Raw genomic sequence first — 12,495 nt, 5'->3', positions numbered from 1 at the left:
AATTAATTCTTCTTCTTCTTCTTCTTCTTCTTCACGAAGAAGTATATTTGATGCTTTTCCTAATATACTTGGAGTTGGTTAATTGTCATTTGTTGACTGCCCATTATGAGCCGAGTTATTGTATGGAAAAGTCTTTGTCGTGCTGGTCGGTAATTTCTTCCAGTTTATAGTATAGCTTTGTCGGGAGGTGTAGCCCAACATTTGTTGTTAAATCCAATAATATATGGCTTGGCAGGTCTGTCACCACCAACCTACAATGCTGCTCCGGCACCAATGGCCATGTTCCCAGTTGATGCTGCCATGTACTCACCTCATATGCTTATTGGACCACGGGGACCGCACCCGCAACCACTACCACCAACAGCTGCTTCAAACCACGCCACCTATTTTCAGCCAGCTACCTCAGCCCAGTTGTACATGAACTACACAACTTATTACCCCAAGTGAGTTGGGTAATTAACCATGAAACATTTACATTATGGGTAAAAACGATGCAAAGTGTCTGCGTGATCCCTGTTTTACTTTATGAGGATCGTTTAGTCGATGTAGACCGGGGGTTGTGAGAAGAGGAGATTGGGACCATACTCTGTGCAGAGCGTTGGTGCTGCCTAAGCGGTCTCCTTGGCTATTGGACACAATCCTGGTCGGGTCGCCACTCCGACACAGTATACCAGCAAGCTGGCACTCATTTTGCCGACCTCGGAAGGACGACAGGCCCAGTTAACCCCACCTGGTATAAATTCAACAGCTGAGCAGGATTTGAACTCGGGACCCTAGGATCCAAAGCCCACTGCTCGAACCATTAAGCCAACACCAGGGTTGTGAATAGAGATCTAAGTACTGTATTATATCAACAAAATTGCTAATTGTGACATCCATTTGGTCATATAATTAGTCCTAATCAAGTCCTTTATGACAACATTTGATTATTTAATTGTTCCCTCACCAGTGTGGACTGGAATAAGAAAAGTACATGGGTCGGTCGAGGTAGGTGGGAGCTCAATATCTGAATGGGGCTTTATTTACTCCTTCCTAACATTAGTTTATTGATGCCGTCTCGAGGACAGGAAAAGAAAGGTTGAGAATGGGAGGATTGCAGGAGTGAAGAGGGTGGACAGGAGGATGACTGAAGAACTGAGGGAGAACAGTTTGCAGGCAAGCTTGTCCGGAACATTGGTGAAGCACGCTGCCTGAAGTGGGCAGGGAACCTGGTGTGGATTGAGGAACATTGACTTCCGAAGAAAGCAAATGTGTTGAACAAGCAGCAAGGTGGGAGGAAATTATTTTTTATTTTTTTTTTGAATTGGCAGATCACAGCGGAGATGGGAGGACTTGTGAAGAGGGATGTCATGGAGGTGGAATTTTGGAATGAGAGTGGAGAGAGATAGTACATGATGGAGGGCGGTGGAGGAGCGTTGTGGACGGAGCAGAGCAACAGCTCTGTACCAGTCGGCCTCCCCCCCCCACATTTAAAGGGATTTTGAAGAAGAACATATAATGCAGATACATTTATTTATCTACAGGTCGGTGTACATTTATCTTGGAAAAATATAAAACCTCAACGGCACCAACAAGCGATTGTCAGTGTGTTCTCTATTTGGCTATGAATCAATGCCATGTACTTGCAGGGCAATAACTTACAAATCAAAAGAGGTGGTGTCAACACAACAGGAATGTAGTTAGGCCTCATCGATGACGGTGTATAGTTTTGGTCACCACATCTGAGGAAGGGAGGTACTGTCGCTGCCGTAGAGAGGGTACAGCATATCAAGACGACATTGATTCCTGAGCTGCCTCGACTAAGCTATGAGGAGCAGCTGAAGGAGACTCTTTTTTTTAATATCAGAAAGGAGGTGATTTGAATGATCGACGTTTAAGATAATGAAGGGTATAGACAAAATAAGTGCAGATGATGTTTTTTTTTTTTTTTTTTAAAGCAAAATATACCGTGACAACTTATAGGATTGGGGGCCATAGCCTGAAAGTAAAGAGGAAAGTTTGAATGGTAGTCAGGCAAGGGTCTTTCACTCGGAGTAGTTGCTACACGGAACAGTCTCCCGAGGGAAAGGTAGTGACAGCAAAAGCTGGAATTAGGAAGGTACGGATCCCCATAAAATAAAACGGATCCCACAGTCTTCAAACCCCATAAAATAACCAAAAATGGCTCAGTGATGTCCATCTGCCTGCAACCATCTCCCCACTCCACTCTCAGTGGAATCTATCTAATGCGATCCAATGTCTGTCTGTCTCTCATTTCCTACCAAATCACTGGTTGCAGAACGTTGAAAATGGTGCCAAATGAAACACCAAGGATCCAGGCAGAGCAGCATCAAAAAAAAAAACTTATTTGAATGAAAACATTTTCATTATTCACGTCAATAAGTGCCAAAAGCAAGTGTGAGCTCTGCGTCGCTTTACTCGGCAACGTCGCGAGACGTTGCCGATTGGGTGTACAGGCTTATTTGTCCTCGCTATCATAGCTCAGAGCCTTCATCATGATGTGCAGGAGCTAACCATCAACTGCTCCTCGATTCAGAGCTTGGCATCACTTCCGTGAAGAACTTGCCTAAAAAAGCAACAGTTCCATCCAAGTCTCACTTGTAGTTCACCGGGATACCAAGCTCCTTGATGACCTTACAGGGAAAGAACATCTTTGTTGTTCAAGTCTACTTTTGGCCATGGTTCACTGCTGCTCATGGCATTTCTGCTCTGCGTAATGAGCTCGACTTCCTGCAACATCTCGTTAAGTATGAGAAGGTGAATTCTGCCCTTTCAAAATCTGCCTGTTCTAAATTTGCTGGATATCTATGGTATCTTGATGGGGATCTCATTGGCTTGGCATTCTTTGATTCAGCTGTAGCCACAGAGTCAAAATGGGCAATGGTAAAGGAAGTCATGGATAAACCTCAAAAGTGCATTCAGCTGAATATCAGGAAGGATGATGACATGATAATTGAAGATTTTGTCACAAAGAACACAACGGACTTATTCAGGTGCCTCCAAATTCCAGCTGGTTAATTGGGTCATGGCCATGGGAGCTCAGAGTGGATTACAGGAAGGCAGTACAGACAATTGAACACTTGGAGGTGGTAAACGGCAATGCCGAAAGGTGTGCGTCCTTTTGTTGAAGAGTATAATGCTTTCATAACAAAGAAAGAACAAACGATTCCTCCAAGTTGTGCAGAACCATAGAAGCCACTACCCCAACTACAAAAAGGAAATGACTGTAGACGTCAATGCAAAAGTGACTAACCATACCTGTCCACCAGTACTGCAACTTCAATCATTTAAGCAAACCTCTAAATATGGTCCAAAATGGATGAAATTTGACTCTTTCTTTGAACATTGCAACAAAATTTAAGGGGTGACAGCTTTCGAGTTTCAACTTCACATTTTACCTGCAAATGATGACCACACTAATGAACACGATCCAAAGATGATGGGGATGCTGACAATTTGTCTCCTTCAAATGTACACGCTGTGAGGCATACCTGAGTCCTCCGATCAACTTCAGCATCCTCTGCAGCGAGATACACACTTTGCAACTGCAGCCAACGACATTCATGAGAGCTCATGGTGGGAATCTCATCACATTCTTCCACATCACATCCTTTACATGAAGGGATGAGCTAGATTTTAGATCGAACGCTCTTCTCCGTGTGAGCGCTGATATTTCCTCGTTTGATGTGGTGCTTGAGGCTCGTAGCTACTGGTGTGATGTGCTCATTTGTGGCCTACTTAGGACATATCCTATTCCTCTGTACAATGTGTTTTAGATCATGTACACCCATTGAACAGATACAAACTGATCTTTAAAAAGAAAAAGAAAAACTTTATATTTTGTCAGTACACTCTAAACCTGCAACGGCCCACTGAGCCAGCGAATTTTACTGGAATCGTCAGGCATTGGCAATTATGTGACGAGTCACATATATATATATATATATATATATATATATATATATATATATATATATATATATATATAGATAAAAACTGACAATGTCAGAAAAAATATACAAAAAAACCCCCAAATTTAACATGAATTTAATGTGAATTTGAGGTTCAGGGGTGGGCTGCTTGCAATCTGTGTGATGGTGCAAGTGCCCTGGCTTATGGCTACCAACTGCACAACTGCACAACTCCCCAAGCAACATGACAGCTTACCCATGGCCTGCCTCACCTCCACCCCCCCCCCCCCCCCACCGCCATGTCTTTGCGTCTCCTGGATGCGGTGCAGTGCAGGGTTTGAGGGTCCATGTGAGGCAGTGCTGCTGACCTGAACTGGGAATCCTGATCTGGGCGAGGCACATGGGCAAGAAAATGTAATTTCTGATCAAGGGGGAAAAGGGTGTTGGGTTGGGGATTGTGGTGGTGGTGGTGGTGGTGGTGGCTATGGTGGCTGCTGTCCCATTGCATTGCCTATGCCCTGGTCAACAAGCAACAAATTTCACCCTACAGTCCCAGTAGAACAAAAATGCATGATTACACATTTCCTTTCAAGAGAAGTTGGTGAGAAGTGATGCCTGACCCACAGTATGTGTACAAGATGTCTTGGGAAAGGCATGGTTAATTATACAGGAAATAACGGGAAAAGGGGGGAGGGGAGAAAAATAGAAGAGGGAATAGAAAAAAAAGGGAGCAAGGAGAAGGACTGCAGGCAAAAGGAAGAGCAACTTAGCAAGATGCTTGAGGGCGGACATACATAAGGTGTAACAGTCGAAGTACTGTATAACGATGGATAACGGTAAGGCTGGAAGGACCAAATAATGAAACGTCATGATGATCAGTCATTATACAAGATGTTCCACCTCACCGTGTGCGAATGCATACTTTCCATCCAAAGTTGAGGCATAGTGAGAACATGAAACACAACAGATACAACATGGTGGGAAGAGAGGAAATGCACCAGCGTTCCGGAAGAGGGACATAACAGGACACGTGGAGGAATAAAGGGCAAGGGGAAGAATGCTGGCTGTAAGCTCAAGCACAAGTAGGGGCTGAAAGAACGGGAAGATGGTCGGGGATGGGAGGGATTGAAGGACATAACAGCATTACCACACTTTATTCAACACGGGGTCAAAAATAATTTTGCAAAAACAGAAATCTTATTGGAAGGGTTGAGAGGTGGAATGATGAAAGCTGAAGACCATATAATTTGGGCAAAAACTGTGTGCATTTACATTTTCTTTTATAAAACGTATCAATTTTAAAGTGTTTTCTGGAGTATTTTTAGTTGTCACAAATGCACCATCTTTTTCTCCAATAACTACTTTTCTCAAAATGGCATGTTGATATGCAACATTAACTTCATGCGTTGCTTCTTACTTTTCAGTCCGGTGATGCCTCCAATGGCAGTTGGATACATCCCATCTCCAGCTCAAACCATAGCTGCTCAACCAGGAGCAATGATGCGAATGCCAGCCCTACCTTATAATTCTGGCATGAAGGACATCCTGAACTTTGTTCAGGGGTATCAGGTATATGTTGAAATCATGAAATGGGGGCATTTCCTCTATATCTATCTGTGTATATATATATATATATATATATATATATATATATATATATATATATATATATATATATATATGTATATATGTATATGTATATATATAATTGAGCGTCTTCGACCTGGCTTAGCACCATGATAACATCATGACGTGTGTGTATAATATATATGTTTATGTATATATATATGTTTATGTATATATATATATATATATATATATATATATATATATATATATATATATGTTTATGTATATGTATATGTGTGTATATATATATATATATATATATATATATATATATATATATATATATATATATATATATATAGTATGTATCCTGGTGTTCTGCCCAAAGGTAGGTTCAGTGCTGCCGAAACTGTTTACTGGTAAGGGCCCTGTCACACCTTGACGTTTTAGCCAGTGTATGGCAAGGTCTCAAAATGTATGTAAGACACTGGCGTATGCTGAACTATTGATGTTTTTTTTTAAAGTTTTGGGCATATAATAACGTGTTGGGCGTATGCATAACGTATTAGTAATGTACACAGAACGTTTCAATCACATAGATAACTTATATGAACGAATGCTGAGCGTGTTGTCGGCGTTCACAACCTCTGCCCAACGATAGTCGAACTTATGCATAGCACACGGCAGCGTATCGCCGACGATCACGTGGCGTAGGCTATTAATAGGCTGCGGCTCGACGATTCAAATCATAACCGCACTAGACATCGAAGTGTCAAGCCGCTGTCACACCTTGACGTTTTAGCCAGCGAATGCCTAACCCTAACATGGTCTGTTGGAGAAAATAAATGATTTTTTTTTGTCAACTATGATGATGGATTCCATGACGTTGCTAATAATTGGAAGAACAGCAAGCTAATTTGTCTAGTAAAGGGGATCCGTTTTTGCACTTTTTAATGTAATGCTGTGATGTTGGCTAATTTCCAATTTCCCAGGTGGATATAGGAGACCAGTCCTGAAGTGGTAAAACAACTAATTAAATAAATAAATAAAAACTGCGAATACACGAAGTGCAAATGTCGAAGCAAGTCGCATTTTATGATCCGCGAATAGCGAATACGCGAAGAGCGGGGTCCGATAGTACCTGTTTCATAGGATACGTTTCTCTGGGAATTGCCTTATTGGTTTAAAACTATTATTTGGAGTCTCGTCGAGTTTATCTTGGGCATAGTGTGGGTTTATCTAATCTGAAAGAGAAATTGCTGATTTAAAATGTGGTGGCTTTAGACTTTAGTGTCCAGCTGGTTTTTAGGTCATCTCTACCGAGATGACCTAATAAAGCCGGACCAAATGTCCGTACGTCCGTATGTACGTCCGTCAATAATTTTCTTTCCGATCTTGATGAAACTTAGTTTGTGGGTCAAGGTCGATGAGTGTTGCACAACGATATAACTTTTGTCCGGGTTCAAGGTCAGGGACGAGGTCACGAGGTCACGTAAGTTATAAAAATCGCCATTTTCAAAACCTATCCAGTCTGCCATTTTACAAGATATTCGACAACTGTTTATTGATTATGATAGTAAAAAATATTATCTTGTATCTAACCGGACAGATTTTTGAATTTCCTTCCCGTTTGATCGTCATGTGATCTGGAAGATGGCCAAAAACGCCGATGCGATTCGCAAGGAAGGAAGGAGAAATGAAATATAAATATAAAACACATTTTTAACCTTTTATATTTATACATTTTCCGCCGAAGGTGCAAAAGTTTCAAAACCCGAAATGTAAACGTCGGCATTTATTTTCAAAATATAATTTCGTGCGCGCGCGCGCCAAAATGCCGAGTCATCTTTAACCAAACTGCGCAGTAGAACTGCGCAGTAGTCCGGTCATGGCGTCTGAGCAGTGGCCAGCGTGGTTCAGATTGACTGGTTTCTGGGGCGAAGGTGATTGTTAAGAAGTGTCGGCGGTATAAATTTGAGTGACTGTATTGGTGATTTAATCACGCAACATCTTGACAACGAATATTCTGGCCGAACGATTGCATCAATTCAGTGCATCAGCAGGGATGATTCGCAGGCTCCTCTCGATCGTGCCGATATCTAACATGATCACCGGCGGACATCGGGCTGCAGGCTGTGGGGCGAGGTCACGGATCCCGGATGAAGGGATAAGTGATAAATTATGCTACATGCTTCGGGCTTTCTGATTAATATATCAATGAGTACATTCCATAATTAATGAATCTGGCATACAAAATGTTTTTTTCATACCTGACATGTTACTTTGTGCAGTGTCACGAAACTTCTGTGGAATTAATAATTAATGAATTTGCTCGCTCTTACGATTTTTCAAACCTCAATATCTCTATAAATACTTGACCAATTTTCATTGTGAAAGTTGCATTATAATCAGTGAAGAATAATCTACAGGATTATCATAATCTCCGAAAGCTAAGCCTATTTTTTTTCTACAACCGGAAGTGACATGTCCCCAGAGAGTGGACGGACCGGAAAAACCACGTATTGCACTTACTGGTGATTCTGATGTGTTAATCCGGGCACTAAATGAACAATACATATTTATTAATTATGACATTAGTAGTATTATCCTAGTGTATCTCTGTGAACTATTTCAATCTAAACGGTTAGTTTGGACTGTTTCGCGGTTACCTGAACTGAACATTGAGAACTTGTGGTATTATAGAGATGACCGTTACCCCCACACGGGGGTAATTTTTGAATCTTGGCCCAATTGTAAACGGTCATCCTGGTGTTTCGCAGGCACGGTGATTCATCAATGTGTGTGGCGTCCCTCGAGGGACGTTAAATTGTGTCCCATCTGCTTGCATTATTTGGTGGAAGTTAAAGATCGTACGGTGTCCTTTACGAAGTGTAGGCGAGCTATTACCGATATCTTGAACAAATTCCTGCCATACCTACTGCTGGGAAGGCAATGGCGAACCACCCAGCACAATCCTTGCCAATAAATTGCTTCAGCAGCACCAACACACTGTAACAGATTACGTAACAGATAATCAAAACGCCTTTTGGATTATTTGGACAGGAACAAAATCGAAAAGTACCAAAATCAAATGACGAATTATGGGGAGCTGCAGAAATCAGGGCAACACCCCCCCCCCCAATGGAATTCCTCCAGAAATTGGAGTAAAGCATTCTAAACGGATATCTTCTCTTTTTGCTTAAAAAAGGTGGTGACAGTAAATATTGAAATTTGATGCACTAATGTGACAAGCCTATAGAGCCATCTACAATGGGCACTTGATTACTGTTCTTCTCAAACAGCTCGTATAAGCATATTCTGTGTAGTTGCATTATTACCCTCACCGAAGGAGAGGGCATTGCATTGCAGAACTTTCGTGTTTTTCTCCACAAACGCTTGGTGGATGAGACAAAATTTTCACCATTAGTGCGACTGCTCATGTGGAATGTTTTAATAATTATGACGTCATTGATCACGTGGTATCGCAGCCATGTTGGAAAAAATTTTGGACCTTTATATCTCTGAAAACGCACTAAGGAAAAAATGCCAACTTGGCACGTATGAAGTCCTCCTCATGGGCAATAAGTGTGATTTTATTTATGATGTCTTAATTGCATATGTAGAACGCTACATCTGATCAGTGAAATTTTTTGATAGTCATCTAGGGATAAAATGGTTCACAAAAAAAAATTGATGTCACTCGCATGACTCGGCAGCCATATAAAAAAATTTTTTACAACCTTCAAAAATCTGAAATGGCTGAACAGGTCAAGGCAAAACTTTACACGTATGACCACCTATCCATGAGGAACAAAAGGTTCACACATGATGTCATAAGTCACATGGTTTGGCAGCCATATTGGATTTACCCTAAAACCTATAAAAATCTTCAGATGGACAGATAGAGGGGAAACCTCGCACAAATATTCCCTGTGACATGGGTGTACAAGTTTGTAAAGGAATAATTGATGGATCACATGGTTTGGCAGCCATGTTGGATTTAAGAAAAATATGAAATGTTTTCTCTGGAACTGCTACATCAAACGATGTGAAACTTCACAATTATTATCCAGTGGTGATGCGGAATGCATGTTTTAAATTTCAACTTGATCAGACACATGGTCTGGCAGCCAGAATTATGTAATTTTTTTCATCTGGGTTATTTTTATTTCTATTCTAAATAAGGCCCACTTGGCTGTGCCTGGATGGGTTTGAGGGTAGAGGATTATCAGCTGAAATGCAAATCCTATCCAGATTTTTCCTGATGACAATCTTTTCTTTTTGCTTGTTCGGGTTCCTTCTGATTACTCCAATGCAGTACCTATTTTGTCTTCCATTTGATTTGAATCAAATTTATTTAAATCCCATTCTCAATTGAATTGCATTCTAAAAAAGTCGTGGGTCAGCGTCAGGTGTCCAATCAAAGCGGGATGTTTTGATGCCCGGTCATTACGGCCAGCAGTTTAAGTGTCACTTCCAATTATGTATAATTACTTAACACACCAGCAGAGAAACACCATACAAAACAAGCGTTGGTGAGGGTCTATAATCTCTGATTGCTATTTTTCTTATTTAATTAGTCTCAAATTAAATTATTGTGTGTGCACATATATCCTCACAATTTAATTCCAGCTTCAGGTCCCCATCCACTTCTTTTTCATATTTTTCTCATGCATTTCATTTCAAGATATTACTTTCAATCAGTAGAACATCATGAAGATTTTCCATAAGTTTAATGTGGAATTTTTTTTATTCTTGACCCCCAGGTTCCTCCAGAATCAATGCTGCTGCTTTCAGATTTTGCACCACAATCAGCTGGAGATGGTCTCATACCATTCCCTCCTCTCCAGGCCTCGCTCCCTGCTATCACTGACAAAGCAGGAACCCACCTGGCACACCATGATGTAGATTTGTATCTTGTATAGATAAGTACAAATCTACTTTGTGGCTCAAGCAGCAACTCCACACTCAACCTACCTCTTTCATTCGTGCCCCCCAACTTCCCACTCTCCTCTTCAACCTAATTTCTTTTGAGCAAAGTGATTGTCTGCACTTGCTAAAGACTTGGTTGTACCGAGTGGTTTCCAATTCCATTTTGCTGGAGGACGCGTCATGCTGGCGATCCAGCAAAAAGTCATCGGAGCAACGCGGATCAAGCCCGTGCCGAGGCAAGTGATCCGAATGCACCAATTGAAACTTCACTGCTCAAGGTCAATTTAGGATGCAATGACCACTGCAAAGACCAAAGCACTCTTTAAATGAAAAAAAATAAAATGTGAAGATAAGCCGAAGCTTGAAATGAAAGATTTCCATGGCTTGATATGCTCAGGATTACCTGGATTATCTAATTGTTCACCTTGCTCCTTGAAAGCAAGCAAAATATTCCCATTGTCTTCTTCAGAGCAGTTTTTGTAAATAGTTTTTTTTGTTTTCATTTGTTTTTGGTGGTGACTGACCCTTCCTCTGTTTATTGCTGACACCAAAACGAGGCTGTGCCAGTGGCTTAACCTCTGCATTGCCAAGCTGGAGCACATTGTGCTGCAAATGTACTGATAAATGTTTTGTTTGTTTTTTTGTTTTTGTTTTTTTTGTTTTGCAATAATGGGCCGTGCATAGTTAAAGTTAAACATGATGAACCGACTACAAGCAGATTCGATTACTGTCACCAACATATACTGTATTTGAATGCAATGTGGACAAGCACATATTAACTTGATGCTTTGTAAAGTACAGTATTTTCAGCAGAAGCTCAGTGTAAATGCATGCCTTTATTTCCAATTCCGAGATGAACAGTCGTACACGTTCATTCCACGATATTTATACTTTGTTTTATAACCAGCCATTTTCACAATTTAAAAAAAGTGTTTGCATAAAGAGCATGAGAACTAAATCTTTTTTCTTATTTTTTTTTTTGCATGTTTGTTCTTTTAAAATTTTTTAATTGTTTACATTTGTAGTGCCTTTTTTGTAAGTTTTGCATGTTCACTCTTGTCTTAAACATCCAAATGTCACTTTCCTGATTTATATATATATATATGTATATATATATACTGTACATAAAATCGGTCTTAACGAAATTTAATTTTGAGATTTGAATCTAGAGTTGAAATATCCCTCCCTACCTCCCTCCCCTACCCTCCCCAATTTCAATGATTACTATTCATTGACATTTTGCCATCTTGAAGTGCAATAGCAGTGATGAACAGAATATGTCTGTTGTACAATAGTCCTTTATTATTTGTACACGAAAGTGCAAATGTCAATTCGCTATGTATAGAAAGCCATGTTTTTCAAACTACATTTTAATCCATAACTATAAATACTCAATAAACATTTTCAGCAATGAACTTGTTGCTGCTGTTGAAACCACTGATGCTTGCTCATTGAGAACTTCGAATTTAAAAATAGAATCTTATGAAAGAGTTTAAAGTTTCACAACATGAACCTGCACAATCCCCTAGACCTCTTTCTTCCTCACATCCCTTATTTTTTTTTTTTTTAACAAGTCTCCCTCAACCCTATCTCTTGATGATGCCATTCTCTACTGTGACATTCCTCATTCTTCAGAGGCAGGATTCAGCCACTTCAGGATTGTCTGTCACTCTCACTCACACACACACACACACACACACACACACACACACACACACACACACACACACACACACACACACACACACACACACACACACACACACACACACACACACACACACACACACACACACACACACACACACACACACACACACACACACACACACACACCTGTCTGGAAAACCCTCCTATCTACTTTCTTAATCCTCTTGAGGAAATCGAGATTCAAACTCATAGGTCTCACTATCAGCCATGATCTTTCTTAGGGAAACCACATTTCAAAGTTGGCCTCCAAAGCCAGTTGCCAACTGGGCATCCTCTGTTGGACAAAGTCCATCCTTGGCACAATTGATCTATTCACCAACAAGGCTTTCATCCGCAGCTTGATGGAGTACTACTCTCCCCTGCCTCACATCTT

General features: G+C 40.7%; 1 protein-coding gene across 2 annotated transcripts in view; it reads left to right on the top strand.

The window, feature by feature from the left end:
• Positions 1–11,849, top strand: part of ESRP1 (epithelial splicing regulatory protein 1) — a 66,194-nt gene extending 54,345 nt beyond the window's left edge. For both annotated transcript variants that reach the window (XM_085846482.1, XM_085846481.1), the window contains exons 13-15: positions 236–443; positions 5,336–5,480; positions 10,247–11,849. In XM_085846482.1, the coding sequence (XP_085702608.1) occupies positions 236–443; positions 5,336–5,480; positions 10,247–10,405 (512 nt within the window). In that variant the 3' untranslated portion in view covers positions 10,406–11,849. The remainder of the gene's footprint in view (positions 1–235; positions 444–5,335; positions 5,481–10,246) is intronic.
• Positions 11,850–12,495: the final 646 nt, after the last annotated feature.

This window comes from Eptatretus burgeri, chromosome 11 (genome assembly GCF_056783735.1).
Source record: "Eptatretus burgeri isolate ZD-2024b chromosome 11, Ebu_testis_v1, whole genome shotgun sequence".
Classification (NCBI taxonomy): Eukaryota; Metazoa; Chordata; class Myxini; order Myxiniformes; family Myxinidae; genus Eptatretus; species Eptatretus burgeri.
The sequence above is the reverse complement of the archived record's forward strand: the minus strand, read 5'-3'. Positions and strand labels throughout refer to the sequence as shown.